This window comes from Macaca fascicularis, chromosome 16 (genome assembly GCF_037993035.2).
Source record: "Macaca fascicularis isolate 582-1 chromosome 16, T2T-MFA8v1.1".
NCBI lineage: Eukaryota > Metazoa > Chordata > Mammalia > Primates > Cercopithecidae > Macaca > Macaca fascicularis.
Window position 1 is genome coordinate 18,817,593 of NC_088390.1, and position 17,772 is coordinate 18,835,364.

Below are 17,772 nucleotides of genomic sequence, written 5' to 3' on the forward strand. Positions count from 1 at the left end.
AGCAGAGCCGCCCGCCATGCCATCCAGCCTCCTGCCCCGCCAGTCCTTTCCGTGTCCCAGACCCGTGGGGCTGGGGTGGCCCCAGGCCAGCAACCACAGAGGTGGGCAGGTGTGGGCCGTGGGTGAGTCCCTGTCTGATGCCCACCCGTGGGATAAACGATCACCTTGTCATAGGGCCCAGTGCAGAAGGCAGATCTGCTCTGGACCGCCCTCGCTGGCTCCCCCCTCCCCCGCCCCGCAGGCTGCAGGTCTGCACACAGCCAGCTCAGCAGGAAGCTGGCCACGGCCCAGGACAATTAGCACTCGTGACTTTGTACCCAACACGGAGCACGCTCGGGGTTGAGAAGTCAGACAAAGATCCTGGAGGTGGTACAAGGCCTTCCCTGTCACTGAGCCCAACCAAGCCCAGCTCCATCGCCTCCTGCGGGCTCCTGGCCCAGCCACAGGCCCCTCCTTAGCCTGGAAAATCGGCCACCAGCATCAGGACCCCTCTGGACAGTGTCTGTCCCCACCCATCCCAAACCTTGTCCTGATGAGGGCTCGGAAAGTCACCACTTCCATCTCAGAGTGACTCAGACTCCATGTGAGCCGCAGACCTTGGCTGGGCCGCTGACTCGCTGTGTGACTTGAAGCAAGTCTCGGGCCCTTGCTGGGCCTTAGTCTCCCTTAGCACACAGCAGGGCAGGCCTCCAACTCTTAGGCCCGTTCTACCTGGGGCTCAGCAGCAGGTGGGGGCCTGCAGCAGGGCCCCCCACCTCCTGCCTCGTGACCTGCTCCCCCGCGTGTGCCTGGATGGGCCCCACCCCACGGGGCCTGGCCTGGATGAGGTAACGTCTCAAGACTCTGGGCTCGCGTGTGCAGAGGTGGAGGATCCCACAAAGCCGCATTGTCTCTGAGCTCCTGGGACACCCCCGGCAGAGGACAGCAAATGGGTGGAGGGACGCCGGGGCTGACCCAAGAGGGGTGCCCTGGGCAAGTCTTTGGACCCTCTGGGACCTCAGTTTCCTCATACGTAAGAGAGGACGTCAAGGGCGAGTCAGGGCAGGAGAGGATGGCCGGGCGGTGCTTCATCTGCTCTCAGAGGGTGGCAAGGTGGGGACTCTAGGGCTGGGGCAAACTACAGCACCCTGCCCCCAATCCCCGAAGGCCTCTAGGCCACATGTGCTTAAAAGGACTCGTGATCCAACTGTACCAAACCCGCTGGTGGGACGCAGAGGGGGCTGAGCCCAGGTGTCCCTGGAGCAGAGTGGGTCTAGGGTCTAGGCATTCCTGAGCTCCAGTCAAACAGGCTCCAGTCCTAGCACCAAACGGATGCCAACCAAGGCCTCTCTTTCCACGCCTCAGTTTTCTCATCTATGAAAGGGCCTACTCATCCGTGTGCTGCAAGGCTGCTGTGAGGACTGAATAGAGCCACAGTATAGGCGGGGCCCACCCAGGGAAAGTGTCCGGCTCCCATGGGGTGCCCCATGAACTGGAAGTGGCACAGTGGGCTGTGGGGGACCAACACAGAGGACCACAAAATATTCAGGAAGGCACGGACTCCCCAGGGAGGCCAAGACTGTCAGCCATATGGGGTGGGTGGTTGGTGGGCTCAGGGAAGGGAAGTGACCTGCCCACTGTCTCTCAGTAGCCCTGGGCTGGCCTGGGACTGAGGACAGGGTTTCTTCATCACCCACCTCCTCAGGGCCCTGTCGGCATCTCCTGGCCCAGCAGAGGAGTGGGGAGGCCCAGAGATGCATCCTGACCAGGTCTGGGCTGGGAACATTGAGGCCAGGCCAGGCCTAGTGTAAGGAATGCAAGAACAGAGCCCAATATGGCGGCGGGAGCCTGGCTGCCTGAGGTGCTGGCCCCCAGCAGCCTCCGCTCTCCTCTACAGAGCCTGTCTCAATCTCTGTGGAGGGTGGGGAAGGGCGGTCAACACTCACCCTGGCCTTCTCCAGGCTGTTGTGAAGTTGGGGTGGTGGGCCCTTTGTGAACTACATTTGGCCCGACGTATGTGACGGCATGAAGAGGCAGGGCCAGCCTGGCTCCAAGGCCCTGGTCTGAGGAGCTCCTCTCTCCCCTAGGCCAGGGCTGCTCAGCCTCTGCGCAACTGATACATGTCCCCTTTTGTGTGGGACCTGTCCCCAGCAGTGTGGGATGTTTAACAACATCCTTGGCCACTCGATGCTGGTAGTACCCCTTAGGTGTGACAGTTAAAAATGCCAAATGTCCCTCGGCAGAGTGAATCCCCCCGTTCGAGAACCCCTGCCTTATACCCTGAATCCATCACAGACCCAGGCCCAAGTAGAGACAGCAAGACCCAGGCATCCCCGGGGACCGGGGGAGCCTGGGCAGCGTAAGGGCTGCATCGTGTGTGTCCAGCGGGCGGCCTGAGCGGCAGTGATCCTCACGTCCTCGCCGCGTGCCTTCCCATGGCCATCCAGCCGATGTTTCTTTGTTCACCAGAAATGGGAAACAGTCTGGCCTTTGCCCAGGGGCTGCTAGTTTTTCCAGTTTGGCTGTACGAAGCCAACTAGCTTTTCAGATGGCCCAGGCATCTCATGGCTCTTGTCTGTCCTAAGCTGGGAGCCTCAGGCCCAGCCTGTCTCCTGTTAGCCTGGGAGCATCCCCCCACACCCAGTATCACCCCCAAAAGCAGCCAAGTCATGCGGCCTGGTCCTGTGACCCTAGGGGGTGGCAGTGAAAGGTCTGGCCCTCTTCCCAAGGCCTGCTCCCCATTTGTCGTTTGGGGTGATCACTTCTGTACTCCCACCTGGAAGGCCATCAGGGGCCGGCCAGGGCAACTGGCTGAGGTGCTCAGGAATGGCTGGGAGCCCCACACTTGGGGAGACGCTGGTGCATGCTGCTCCCGCCTCACCTGGGGACCAGGAGTGGGCTCGGCCCAAGCAACAGGGCAGAGTTTTGAGAGTGTGTTGGTGTGGGCTCCATGCTCAGGAGGAAGGAGCCGAGTCAGGGTGAACCACGGCCAGACCCTGGCACAGAGGGAAAGAAAGCCGCTTGGCACTCAGACCAGAGCTGCGTCTCATGGCGGAGCTGTGCCTGTCCCCAGCCAAAGACAGGATGGGAAGGCAGCTCATGACTGAAGGCCCGCCACACAAATGACCTCCTTCATTCTTCACAGCAGCCCTGACAAATACATGACCATATCCCCATTTTGCAGACAAGACAATGGAGGCCTAGAAAGATTCAGTGACTCTGCCCAAGGTTACCATGCAAGTGGCACAGCTGGGGCTCAGGACTGGCTCCTGCTATCACCCCCAAACTGGCACCTGACACCCCAAGGTCATAAGGATGACCCTACCAGAAAACCTGTACCCTGGGCCCGAAGGAGCTGGGGCAGATTGGTGCAGAGCTGGGCAGGGGTGGCGGCAGCTGAGGGCAGGCCCAGGGATTATCGGCAAAGGAAGTGCTCCTGGGACAGGTCTGGGCCCAGCTAGCCCAAGGCGAGGGAGGTAGGTGGGGAAGGCAGGCCCTCTGACAGGGTGACACTAGACTGGGCTGGGCTCTCAGGGCCTCTGGCCACCCGCCCAGGGCTGTGGAAGGGCAAGCTCAGAGGCGAGAATGAGGAAGCCAGGGCACACTTTCCCATGGAGGCGTCTAGCTCCTGGATACGTCACCTTACAGACCCTGCCACCTTCCCTGGGGAAGCGAGACGGCCGAGCAGGGCAGGCTGGGCCAGGGACCTGCAGTGCCAGCTGCCCTCCCCTGACTGGCTGGTCACAGAAGGGCTGGGGGTGGGACAGGGCAGGCCTCATACCCAAGCCCCTGCCCCAGTCCAGGGCCTGGGGTTTAGAATGTATGGTTCTTGCCAGCAGCTGTGTAACTTTCCTCAGCACACAGGGCACTTTACAACCACGATCTCCTTTCATTTCACCCTCACACAACCCCGTGAGGTATCACTATGGCCATGGGGCACTCGAGGCCCAAGAGGTAGAACCACACGCCCAGGTCCCATGGCAGGTCAATGGCCAGTGAGCCGTGCGGGCAGCACCAGGGCAGGCTGCGCTGGCAGTTGGCTTTGATTTTATAACGGAAGCCAGTGATTACCTCCCCTGCCCATAGTGGGACGGCCATTCCTAGGTTTATTGATAGTTGAGCAGTTGGTGTGAATGAGTGGGGTGGGAGTCCTAGAAGATTGGTTGAGACAATAAAAAGGATGAGAGAAATTAGTATGAGGGATCAAGTTCATCCTTTGATGCTCTGCATTATTATTTGCAGTTATTATTATTTGCTGCTTGAGTACCAGGGATCTGCATCCTCCTTATCAGAGCTGATTTCTCACTACTGGCTTTTAGGCGCCACCCCTAAATTGTTGGGAATGGCTTTGGGCAAGGCATGGCCTCCCTCGGACCTCAGTTTCCCCATTTGTGTTGTGGGAGCCTCATCTGAATGACCTCAAGGCCCCTTCAGTCCCAGGCACTCCAGGTCCCCCACCTGCCCCATTGCCTCCGACTTCCTGGAAACTCAGAACTCTGCAAGCAGAGGAGCAGCCAGGGCTTCTCTGCTGAGAAGGGGTCTGGGGGCACTGGGTGGAAGGCGAGGTCTCTGGAGCAGCTGGTCCCAGGTTAGGGTCCCTGCTCCAAACCGATAGGCTTGCTCCCTGCCTGCGTCTGCACACTGGGGGAAGAGCAAAGCACTCGCTGGGCCTGGGGCAGGGGCACGGTGCTGGTGGGGCCCCACTGGGGTCTCTTCCTGGGCATCGGGCAGGGCCAGGCCTTCTGCAGTCAGGTTTCCAAAGTGGCCTTTCCACACTGTGGCTCTCTCCGGCATGAGCTGTCTGCCACCGGAATCGATTCCCTGCGCTAATTACACGGCGGGGAGTGAGGTGGGCGTGGGGCTTGGGGCCAACCCACCAGGGACACCACATTAAAAATGTCCCAAGAGCTAGAGACTCACCACGGAGTGCTCACAACCACTTGAAAGGACTCAGCCGGAGGCGTTGGGGTTGGAGGGGCGGGGTGGGCGCGCTTGACAAATGCTGACAAATTACAGTCGTGGAGCCCGGCCCCTTGTTAACCAGACTGGTGGTGCCCCTTCTCCTAGGACCACAAGCCTGAAACCTGCAGAATTCTGACCTGTCAGACGCTGGTGCTGAGCCCAAGGGTCTGGTGCTGGCCCCTACCCCACTATCTTTAACTTACTAGCAGTGACACAGGGTATGTGGCTCTATTCCCTCATCTGCAAAATGGGAACAACTCCCTATCCCACTAGGATGTTGTGAGGATTAAATTAACCAATGCAAAGTGCCTGTGACAGGGCCTGGCGCACGGTCAATGCAAAAGAAATATTCACCGTCATCACGCACGCTGATCTGCTCTCAGGGAAGCGCTCTGCACACAGCAGGTGCCAAGCGATGGCTGGCAGAAGGAGCGCTCCAGACACCAAATGCCAGGGTGTCTGGGCAGAAGAGCGTTGGACCAATAAGATCCTGTAGCCCAGAGAAGGGAGGTGACATGCCCAAGGACACAGAGCAAAGCAGTGCTGAGAACCACAGCCCACCCTGACCCCATCGGCAGCCTTCTCTGATCCACTTCTGTTCCGTGGTTTCCCCCACCCCAAAGGTTCTTTCTCCTCTGCTCTTGTGCCTCAAATTCACTTCAACTGAGCAGCCATCGAGGAAGCTTTCCCTGACTTCAGCCTCAGGGAGCTTCCTCCGTCTGAGTCAGATCCTAAAACAAGTAAATGGACATTCTAAGGAGACAGATTTTGGCTCAACCCAAGAAAGGACTTGGGAGTTGAAGCTCTTTCTGGGAGTTGAAGCTCTCTAGAAAGGCCATGAGCTACCTGAGGAAGGAGTGAGCACACTATCACCAGAGGTATGCAAGCAAACAGATAACCGATGTGGCATGGGCTGCTCTGAAATAACATGATGCAGCACTTGGCATGAGCTCCAGCACCTGGTCAGCAAGCAACTCATCAACGCATATCTTATCTCTGCCACGTTGGAGGTAGTGAGTATCCTGTCCCTCAGGGAATTCAAGCAGAGGCTAGGTGACTGCTTGGCAGGAGGCTCTAGAATTACTGGACTCTCAGTGCTTGGCACAGGACTCCGTCCTGGGCAGGCAGGTACTTCAAGTGTTTGTTGACAGACTGAATGACCCCTGCCCTCCAGTCACCCAGGCAAGTGAGGAGCGTGCTCACCTTGAGGTGTCCCAGGTGCATTCGGGCCCGCTCACACATGTGCAGGAAGTACTTGACGTTACTCTCATCCACAATGATGTACACGGCCACTTTCCTCTTGAAGCCGGCGTCCAGCAGGTCCTTGAAGATATCCACGTCGGTGAACATGTCCATGACCACAGCTATCACCTGGGAGCAAGAAGAGAGACTGGGGCCTGTCAGATGGTGCAGCAGTGGGGATAGGGTGCCCTGGCAGAATGCACAGCCCTCCTGTGCCACCAGCCTCTCATGGGTGCCCACTCTGACCCCACTCCTGGAGCCTCAGGCCCAGGACCAGGGGCCTCTCTTGCCCTGAAGTTCTAGTTGCAGTCCCAGTTCTGGGCTCAGCCCAGGGGCCCTGTGTCGGTGCATTCCCAGGCCAGGGCCGGCTATACTCTGCCCTCCTTGTAATACCTGGGGATGCTGAGATGAACCTGATGTGTCAATGACCGGAAGGGCAGCAGCTGGCGTGGCGGCTCCCTGGGGCCTCCCGTGCATTCCTGGGCTGGTGTGGACTTTGGCCAGTGCCTAAACCCAGGTGCTCTTCCCGTCAGCTGACAATATCTGTCCCCACAGCAGGTGACCTGCTGGACCTGGCTCAGGGTGGGGCCTCAGTGGTCAGGGTATACCTACCTACCCCCAGCCCAGCCAAGCACCACCAACAGGGCAGGGATCCTGGGTGGGTGAAGGTGTGAGGTGGAGCATGCAGAAGGACAGGATGAGGTGATATGGGCCCAGCCCCAGTGGGGCTCAGTGACTGTCAGGCCTCTCTCACACCTAGTCCCCTCCCTGTCCCTGGGCAGCAAGAAGAGGGAGTCAGGCCAGGGCCTGTGCCTGGCCACAGCCGTCCACACTGCTGATGCAGACATATGTCCCGCTTTTGGGCGGCCCCACCCCTCCCACCCTCCGAGGCTGGCACCACCATCCCTGTCCTAGGTCTGAGGACCCCCTGGAGAAGAGGCGAGGGACCTGCCCTGGGTCACACAGCACGCTGGGGACAGAGTCAGGCTACAGACTACCCAGGTTTGCCAGGGAACAGAAGTCAGCCTTACTGGGATGTGGAGATTCAGGGTGATGGAGGCGGTCTGGAGCCTGCTGGGGATGTGTGTGCACGCCCCACAGTGAGCTCACCAGGCTGGCCCCTGCAGGCCCATCTGGGCTCCTCCTGGGCCTCAGGCCCCTGCTGACACCCATCGTTCATCTGGCACCAAAGCCCAAACTCCAGCAGAGGGGAGGGCTCCATACCTGCCCTGCCTCAGACTCACTGTGTGACCCTGAGCAAGACACCTGGCTTCTCTGGACCCAGTTTTCTCATCACTACATCAGGCTCCATCTCTCAGGAGAACTGAGCACACCTGAATACCGCAGCACCTGCAAAGAGCCCGACTGGGGGCGGTGCGGGGGGGGCTTGGTGACGCCTGTTTGCTGCCTTTCTCCCACAGTCACCCCGCACGTTACCGTTTACAGGGGATCTTGTCAGTCTGACTCCTGCAACCTCTCACAGGCACCATGGTGGTGACAGCCCAGCATGCAGCCGGGTAAACTGAGGCTCAATGAGGTCGTAAGACTTGTTGGATGTCACAAAGCAAGTTGGGCCAGGGCCTAGACCCACCTCCGAGTCAGGTCAGGGTTGATCTCCAGCCCTTTGCCTTGGATGTTTAGTCTCGGAGGGCCTGCGAGACAGTGGTCCCCCCCCAGACAGTGGGGGCTCAGAAGCGGAGGTGTGCGACCAGCTGAGACTCACAGAACTCCCAGGCCTAGGGTTCTCTCTGTCCTCTGCGGAGATGACTGCTCCCTATCTCTCTGTTTCTGAAGGGCTGTTTTGAGGCAGAGGGAGTAGCTGGTTGATGCAGGGTCTACGACTGGCAGGGGAGGCAGAATTGGCACCAGATGGGAAGAACTTGCTGCCCCCAGGACTGCCCCAGGTTAGACAGGGATCTTGAGAGGGAGCTCACTCCCTGACCCAGGAGATGTTCAAGGAAGGCCAGAGACTGCTTGGAGAGGGGGCGGATGAGAGGGCAGAGGAGACACAATGCGGGCTGGTCACCATGACCCTGGATTGAGCCACCAGTCAAGGGTGATGAGACACTGGGCAGGGGTGTGTGATGGTAGCAGGGTCCTCCCTGCCTGGGATCTCCCAGACCCAAAGCCACTGCAGCCCCGGAATCTCCTTGGTTAAGCCACTTCTGAGCAGGCAAACAGCCTCACGTGCCACCCTGGAAAAGAGCCTAATGAGGGCGCAGCAGGCATGCTTCTCCCGGGAGAGCTCCAGGGCCTGCCTACCATGGCAGATGGGGACTTGCCCTGGGCTTGGGTTGGGGGACGTGCCCCAGCAGGACCTGCGCCATGTGCGCCATTCCCCACGTTGCCCTCAGCCAGCAGGGTGCTTGATCCAGGGACCATCTGCTGTCAGGTTGGATATGTTGAGGCCTGCACCCCAAAATGGATCCCCCTACAGCGCTGGCTCCCCCCAGGCATTGGGCTCAGTGCCTGGCGTGGTCAGAGATGGGTTTGTAACAGGTGCGAGCTTATGCTGGGGATGGGGAGGGGGTGCCTGGTGCTCCACAGGCAACCCCCAATAGCCTGGCCTGTCCATGGAGTCACAAAGGTTTCTTGGGGGCTCTTGAGTCCTGTCATGCCCTTTCCCATTTTATACACAGGAAAGCTGGGATCACAGTCCATGACTGAGGCTAGAACCCAGGGCCCTGCCCCACCCAGAGCACCTTCTGCGCAAGCGACTGGGCGCCAGTCCTGGGCCCTTGGGCTGCTTGATGGTTTATAAGGAGCCTTTACAACTGTTACCTTGTTCAGTCCTCACAAGCACACCGGGAGGCAGTGGTTCTTTTTCCCATCTTGCAGATAAAGAAACTGAGGCACAGAGGCATTCGCTACCTTGCCTAACTCTGTTGGGAGGCCCAGCTCACTCGTGACACTGTGAGCTCAGCAAGAGCAGAGCCCTTGTCTGGGCCCAGGATGGGGCCTGGTTTAAGGAAGGTCTTGGAGAGCTGTTATCAACTGAGAACAAGACCAATTGGCTTGGTCTGGGAACGACTGCAGGAATCAGGGCACCTGGGACCACAGCCCCTCCTGGGCCCTTGGTTTCCCCATCTGTCAAGTGGGGATATGGGCCTGGCTTGCCCCTGTGGTTCCATCCAGTTCACACATTGGCAGAGCTGGCCCAAGTCAAGAAAAGCACCAGATGCTTCCCGCGGCCCCAAGCCCGCACGTCCTCTTAGAGGTCCTGGGCAGGGCAAGGGCTGTGGAAATGAGAGGGGTGGCTGACTCCAAAGACCAGCTCTGCCTGCTGTATGTCAGGGGCCATACTGGGCAGGAGGCGGGTGGCCTGCATCCCAGCACTGAGCTTGTTCCGCTCCTGAGGCAGGAACCAGCCACGTCCATGTGAGCAGCTGGCATAGGGGCAGGCATGGCGGGCGGGCACGTGCGTGTCCTGCACCCCAGGCCCCATTGTCAGAGCCAATGGGCAGCTCCCAGCCCAGCAGTCTATAATCTGTGCAGGCCGCGCAGGCCACACAGCCCAGCTCCCAGGTGAAGGAGGGAGCCCAGTGGTCCCTGTGCATCTTACTGATGGACAGGCCTCTGCTGGGCAGCCTTGAGGCCTCAAAGATGCAGCTGCAGAACCCAGGAGGCGCAATGCCCAAGACAACCATCTGGCTCCTGCCAGGGTGTGGGAGGATGACCCAAGACGGCAGGGTGTGGGAGGACGGCCACACCTGGGGGGCAGAGGCAGGCAGGCTGCACGTGCTGGGACACCAGCAGGGATGTGGGATGGGCACTGGGCTCCAGTGAGCCAAAAGCGAGCCTGCGCCTGCCCCAGCCCAGGCCTCTCCCTGGGAGCTCCTGGTGCCCAATCGCCTCCTGCATGTCTGTCCAGGGGTGTCCATATGCGTAAGCCCTCCAGCGCCCCGCCCTATGAGCACCTCCTCCCATGCTGTATCCTTCCTGCCCAGTGGATCCGCCAGCCCACTCCACCCTGTCTTCTGCCTATGTCTCGAATCCCCCGTGTCCCTCTGTGTCCTTGGGACAGGTGAACATCTGCCTCCATGTGAGAGATGCAGAAACTGCGGCTGGGAGAGGGGAGGGCACTGGTCCAAGGTGGTGCTGCATAGGGATCCCCAGTGCCCTGCCAGGAGCACCTCCATCACCCAGGCAGTGACCGGAGCGGCTTGAGCTGGGGTGGAGGGGTGACAGCATCTCACACAAAGGGGTACCCCACCTGTGGCCACTGACCCCCAGCAGACACGGCCTGAAGCCCCATAACGCTGGCTGCAGGCGCTGCGGGTGGGACAGGGCTTTAGGTCACAGAGGCAGGGAGCACAGGCATGCGCCTCCTCAATCTCCCTCAGCCCCAGCCGGAGCCCCCTGAGCACGGGTGGAGCGGGCGGAGTGGGCCCAGCCCCGGCGCCTGAGCTCTAGGCTGGGCTTTGGGCGAGCCACACCTGCATTCTGGGTCTCAGTTTCTTCATCTGTCCAAAGGAGAAGGTGGACAAGATGTCCAAGGCCCTTCATCTCTGATGTTCCTGCCGAGGGACCCCAACTCCTGTTCCCTGCCCGGTGCCCGGCAGAGCCTGTCTGGGCAGCTAGCACATCTCATTGCGCCCACGGGTCTGGGAGAGGAAGTGCTGGTGGCCGCCCTCTCCCTGCCTCCCCACAGGGCTCCTGCCTCACAGGTGCCAACAATAGCCTGTGGCTCCTGACACCCACAACAGCTGTTTCCTAGCCTTCCTGTGACCACAGAACCACTCTTGAAGCAGAAGTGCCCTCGCAGGGCGAGTGGGTAGAACAGGTCTCCACAGAGGTGCCTGGGGAGGAGGGGAGGGGCAAGACGGGCTGGCCTGGTTCCGAACATGGTGGGAAATCACGGGTGCACAGGCCTGGCTTCTGCAGCAGCACCTCTTCAGGGGGCCCTGACCAACGTGTCCTGACCCCTCTCCCGGACACGTCCTGACCCCTCTCCCCGACGTGTCCTGCCTCAAGCCACCGTGTCTCCTACATGCTGTTCTCCTTGCCACCTGCCCATTTTGCATCTGCCCAGACAACTCCTACCTGTCCTTCAAATCCCAGCTCCAGTGCAGCCCCAGCCTCCCGTGTCGTCACTCTGACCCGTCTGGGTTGAGCGTGTATCACTTGCGAATTTCTTCTCAGGCACAGCAATGGAGTCTCCCCAAGGACTGAGTCCCAAGAGTGGGTAAGAGGGGACAGTTTCCAACCTGCACATGACAAGCCTTACAAAGAGAGAGCAGAGAGGTGGCCATATTCTCCCTCCTCACTATGCTGCAGGCAGGTGGAGGACAGATACCCCCAAGCCTGCCCCAGAGCCTGGAGCCCTGAAGCAGCCATAGACACTGTGCACACTGCAGACAAGTCCCTAGGCCTATCTGAGAAGTGCAGGGGGTGGAGACAGTCTCTCATCTTGGGGCTCGATATTCTCCAGCTCTGATGGCAGATGCCCAGGCAGTGGCAGTGCGGGCTCCGCACCCGCTGGCTCCAATCTCAGCTCCTCCTGGGAAGCTGCATGGCCGTGGGCAAGTACCTTTGTTTCCTCACGGGGACAGTAACAATCCCCACCCACAAGGTTGTTGGAAATTACAGCGAATTCATGCAGGTGAAGGCCCAGCATGGGATGCACAAACAGCAGCTGCACAGACCCTCCTCGTCCTCCCACTAACCCAAGTCCCATCCCACCAGACCCACGGCTCCCTCTGGGGTGAACAGGCCAGGAACGTCTCACTTCCCTCCGGGTCAGCTGAAAGGCTGTAAGTGACGTGTCAGGGCTGCTCACAGGAATGCAGCAGACTGTCCTAAAGGTTGAGGTGGTGGCCATGATGACCTTGGATTCAACTTCCACTTACGGCCATAATGGAATGACAGAGATGGAATTTACCCTCCTGCCTTAGCAATAAAAAACCTGGATAAAATCTATGATGCCACGGACAACAGGCTTCAATCAGCACAGCGATCCCTGAGAGAAGAGGAACAAACCAGCTGAACCCTAGGATTGCCCCACTACTTCCAGGCTGCAGCACAGGGATGGGCGCCCCGGTGGAGTCGTGTGGTCTCCCTGAGTTGAGGAGACAGGGTTCACTCTGAGTGTGGCAGCTAGGATTTGCAGGACGGAGTGCCGCAGGGGAGAGAGTTGCACAGAGTGAACTCCAGAGACCTGCAGAGGGTCGCCCTGGAGTCTTCCGCTGATGGCCGAGCAGCACCCGAAAGTGAGGAAACTACTGAGGCTGAGAAGGGAACCACCGGAAAGGGGAGGCTGAGCAGAGAACCACCAGAAGGGGGCGGCTGGAACAATCGCTGGTGCTCACGCAGGACCAGGAATAGTGTATGTGCCCCCAGCCAGAATAGAAACCCCTCCTAACACACAGGGCCTGCAGGGGGGTCCTCAGAAGGATACTGCCTCAGCAGTGGACAAATAAGTCCTAGACCAGGCATAAGCAAACTTCCTAAAGAACCAGAGTGTAGATATGTGAGGCTTTGAGGGCCATATGTTCTCTGTCACAACTACTCAAATCCGCTGGTGTAACACAAAAGCAGCCAAACAAAGTACATAAATAAATGTCTGTGTTCTACTGTTTATAAAAGCCGGCAACAGGCCCAGGGTCCATAATTTGCAACTCCTACCCTGGAGTGAAGTCGGCTCTGGACCTGCCTAATAAAGCTTGACAGGAAGCCACAAAAGCATTAAATTGTTTCCAAGTAACGTAACTGCATCTCAGGACAAGGATCCAAAATATTTAAAGGAGAAAACAAAACAAACAAAAACTACAAGCAGCCCACAACATAAAATCCAACATGCCTGGTATCCAATTAAAAATTACCAGACATACAAAGAAACAGGAAAACATGATGCACATGAGAAAAAAAAAAAAAAACAACAATCAAAATCAACCAAAAAATGACACAGATGTTAGAATTGGCAAACAAAGACATGAAAACAGTTAAAACTGTGTTCCATGTGTTCAAAAAGTTAGGTAGAGATGTGGAAGATTTTTTTTTTAGCCAACAAATCGAAATTCAAGAGGTGAAAATGCAACATTTAAGATTAAAAATATAATAGGTGGAATTAACTGATTAGACACTATAGAAGAGAAAATTAGTGAACCTGCGGACATGTAAGTAGAAACTATCCAAGATGACACACAGAAAGACTGAAAGAACATAATCACAGCATCAGCAAACTGTGGGTCAACTTCAAGCCATCCAATATATGTGTAATTGCAGTCTCAGAAGGTACAAGGGTTGGGAGTGAGGGAGAGACCAAAAATAAATAAATAAATAAATAAATAGAAAAAAAATGGCCAAAACACTTCTACCATTTGATTAAAGACTAAATCCAAGGCCGGGCACAGTGGCTCATGCCTGTAATCCCAGCATTTTGGGAGGCAGAGGCAGGTGGATCACATGAGGTCAGGAGTTTGAGACCAGCCTGGCCAACATGGCAAAACCCTGTCTTTACTAAAAATACAAAAATTAGCAGGGCATGGTGGCATGTGACTGTAATCCCAGCTACTTGGGAGGCTGAGGCAGGAGAATTGCTTGAACCAAGGAGGTGGAGGTTGCAGTGAGCCGAGATTGTGCCACTGCACTCCAGCCTGGGCAACAGAGTAAGACTCTATCTCAATTAAAAAAAAAAAAAAGACTAAATCCACGGGTCTCGGAAGCTCAATGACTGCCAAGCAGAAGAGACATGAAAAAACTATACCAATGCACATCATAATCAAATCACTTAAAGTCAATAACAAAGACAGCCTTAAAAACAACCAGAGAAGAAGACAACTGCATGCCAAGGAACAAAGTAAGTGGCCTTCTCATCAGAATCACTGCAAGCCACAAGACAACAGGCAATATCTTTAAAGCACTAAATGGAAAAAGAAAAAAAAAATCAACTTAGAATTTTATACCCAGCAAAAATACATTTCAAAACAAAAGGCAAACTAAAGACTTTTTCAGATACAAAAAAGCTGAGAGAATTCATTACTAGCAGACCTGCACTCCCTCCTCCAGCCGCAACCCCGTCCTCCAGCAGCACGGTTTGGACAGACCTGGCTGCAGCACCTCAGTTTTTCTATGCTCATGACATGATCCTACTCCCTCTCCCCTCCTCCTCCCCTGCAGGCGGCTGGCAGGATTAGTGAGATGCCATCTGAAGAGGCCCAAGGAGGTTCTCTGGGTTAGGAAGGCCTCCTAGGATCCCTGGGTGGTGCTCCCTGCCACCTCCTGGCAATCTCCAAACCAGTTTGCCCATACAGTGGCTCTGAAAGCCTGTCACCGAGAGGACTAGTTTAGCTAACAGTCTCATCTTGCCTCCCAGGGTAAAGGGAGTCTGTGTACTTGGTAACAAATGCTGACCCCAGCCAGAGCAAGGATAATTAGGTCAACCAGCTGGCACGCATACAGGTGTCCCTTTTCTGGAGACAGGGAGGGGTGGTGATGGCCACTCCCGTTTTCCAGAGGGGGTGTCACTGTCCCAGTGCCACCCTGTCAACTAGTGGCAGAGGCCTCCTGTTCCTAGGCTTTTCTCCTAACGGGGGACCCTGTGTCCATTCCAAGCTCTGAACCCACCCACAGCCTCCCAGAGCCCACCTCAGCTCCTGAAACAAATACCTGACCCTCAGCACTGTCTGGAAGGTCAATGCTTGGGCCTCCCTGGCTCTGCCATGCCTCCCCTGGGTGGTCTGTGGCGGGTCACTTCCCACTCTAAGCCTCAGTTTCTCTTCTTGGTAACACGGGGAGTGAAACTGGATGAACTCTGAGGTCCCGTTCCCCTCTGACGTTCATCAGCTCTGTGAACACCTTCCCCACCGACTATTAAGACTGAAGCCTCATTAAGGCCAATTAAAGGAAGATCAGGCCTTCTGAGCACCAAATGGCTGCAGTGGGTCGGGGTCAAGAAGCCCAAGCTAGTCATGCCCAGAGCGCTCTGACCAGGAGGCTCTGCCTAGCCCAGTGGCATGGAGGCACTACCCTGAGTCTCCTACCTCCCCCAGACGGACATCAGCTTCCTTGCCACGGCTCAGGAATACTGCAGAGACAAGGGGCTGGCAGAGCTTGGAGAAAGGCCATGAGGTGACCAAGGCTATTCCCTGTGGATGAGGCAAAAAGGCAAGATCCTTTCCCGCTGGCCGCAAGGAGCTTCAGAATCCTCAGAGCTTCCAGGCTTGCAGGCACAGGATCCAGCCAACCAGACCATCCCATGTGGGCAGCAAATGGCACCAGCTGAGAATTTTCAAACAGGAAAATCTCAGAACCACCGATTCAAAAGCCTTTAAAACCTCAGCTTCTCAGGGTCCAAGAGCAATAGACACTGGGACATCAAGCATCCTAATGCCCCAGAAAGCCTGGCTTGGAAAGGACTTGCCCAAGGTCACAAAGCACGCCAGAGCAGGGTTGAGGCTTCCAGGCCACCTGGTGCCCACATGCTCTCTGCTGCATTCCACTGAGCCCCTGCTTGAACTTCTGCCAGGACAGCGAGCTCACCACTTCCACCCCCAGACTACTCCCAGAGAGAAGCTCTCAGGACAGGAGTGAGGAGTGAAGGTGGAGGAGGTGAGGGGAGAGATCTGGCATCTACCAATGCCAGCTCCATGCCAGACACAGTGTTTTACACACCCCACTTTTTCCCATTTAAATCTCACGATGACTTTATGAGGCAGGTGTTAGCTGTTAGCACCACCATGACACGGAGAAGGAAGGAACAGAAGGTCAGAGAGGCCAAGCAACTATCTCCGAGCAACCACTAAAGATAACACCAGAGCTGGGGCTCATGCCTGGGTCCCAGTAATATGGACGCCTGTCTTCCCACGACCCCACGTGGCATTTAACCTGGCAAGGTACTCGAGGCCAGGGGTCATTCAGACCCTTAAAGGGGACTAGGACAGCCCACCCAGGCTAGGGCCTGCCAGGCTGGGGCCAACGTGGGCCATGGCACAGGGCGAGACCCCATCTTTCTCCCCAGCTGCTCGCGAGGCAGAGGGTAGCTCAGTGCTTTTGGATGCTCCTGTCTATCACTGCTTCAAGACAAGGCCTGATCCCCATTTTACAAGTGAAGAAACTGAGGTCCAGAGTCCTGCAGCATGCGAGTGGCTAAGTGGGACCAGTACCCTCTGCTGGCCCAGGGGCCAGGACCCTCAGCTTTAGGGAGACCCTCTCCAACCAGCGAGACCCAATCCAGGTTCAGCCACACCTAAGACCTTTGGTGTAACCTTATGAAGGCCCCAGCCGACTCTGAGCCTCAGTTTCCCCAGCTGTGATATGAACATGATGGTAGGCTCTGGCTCTTGGGGTCGTGGGAAGGAGGCCAACCCGGTGGCTGAGCAGCTGCCTCTCCCACTGGATTGCCCAGACGGGCAGGCACTCTCTCCTTAGAGCTCCTTCCTCGAAGGGCTGCTCCCGACTATCCTGAAACTCTTAATTAAGACGCAAGCGCCGCGGGGAAGGGAGACTTTGGAGCGCACAGGAGTTAACACCTGTGATTCCCTTATCAGATGGTTCCCCACCCACTCTCTGACCTGTGGTGGGAGCCTGGGCCAGCTGTGGGCCCCCCAAGGAGCCAACTGGGCTACCTGTGGCCTCTGGCAGTGTGGGGAGCTGTCCTGGCACTGCCCCGCTAAAGGATGCAATGAGTGGCCTTCCTCCTGGTCCCCAGGCCACAGAGCTCACCCTGTTCTTGTGAGTCCCCGTCCCAGCTCTCCTCCAGAGAGCCCAGTATTTAGCTGCCAAGGAGTCTCATGAAAACGCTTTTACTGCCGGGCACAGTGGCTCATGCCTGTAATCCCAGCACTTTGGAAGGCAGAGGCGGGTGGATCACAAGGTCATGAGTTCGAGACCCGCCTGACCAATATGGTGAAACCCCGTCTCTATTAAAAATGCAAAAATTAGCTGGGCATGGTGGCGCACGCCTGCAATCCCAGCTACTCAGGAGGCTGAGGCAGGAGAATCGCTTGAACTCAGGACGCGGAGGTTGCAGTGAGCAGAGATTGCACCACTGCACTCCAGCCTGGGCGACAGAGCAAGACTCTGTCTCAAAAAAGAAAAAAAAAAAAAAAAAACGCTTTTACTGTCCTGAATCAGTAAACAACAGGATCCAGCAGCGAGGCTCTGGTGCTCCCATGCAGGGGTAGGGCTCAGAAGGAACAGTGACACTGCTTCTCCAGGGAATGGGGGGTGCTCAGGGCCTGCAGACTGGGGATCTGGGCCCAGTCCCTCCAGATATCAGTTCTGTGACCTCGGGCAAGTTATTTGCCACCTCCGGGCCCCACCAAGCCTCAGTTTCCTCATCTGCAGCACAATGGCGACAACACCTACTTTCCAGAGTTGTGGGGAGGATTACACAGCACGGTAAAGTGCCCGCTCAGCACCTGGCACGGGGTTGGCATTTAGTAAGCGCCTCATTAAGCTGCTTCTATTCTCCCAGAGCCAAACTGTGGGCCAGGACTTCAGCGTGTGAAGGCAGGGGCCTGACAGAAAAAATGTGGGGTGAATCAGGCATCGTGAAACCTGGGTTCGACTTTATTTCTCTGGGTCTGTTCCCAAGCCCTGGCCTGGCATGCAGAGATCAGCGTTCTGGCCCTGGCCACCGGCGCCTCA

The 17,772-nt window shown here is 57.1% G+C and overlaps 2 protein-coding genes across 6 annotated transcripts in view; one reads left to right on the plus strand and one right to left on the minus strand.

The window, feature by feature from the left end:
- Positions 1-17,772, plus strand: part of SLC5A10 (solute carrier family 5 member 10) — a 71,586-nt gene that overhangs the window by 30,568 nt on the left and 23,246 nt on the right. The gene's annotated exons all lie outside the window — the stretch shown is intronic.
- Positions 1-17,772, minus strand: part of FAM83G (family with sequence similarity 83 member G) — a 34,269-nt gene that overhangs the window by 11,619 nt on the left and 4,878 nt on the right. Inside the window, exon 3 of the mRNA XM_065532857.2 lies at positions 6,145-6,312. Coding sequence (XP_065388929.1) covers positions 6,145-6,312 — 168 coding nt within the window. The remainder of the gene's footprint in view (positions 1-6,144; positions 6,313-17,772) is intronic.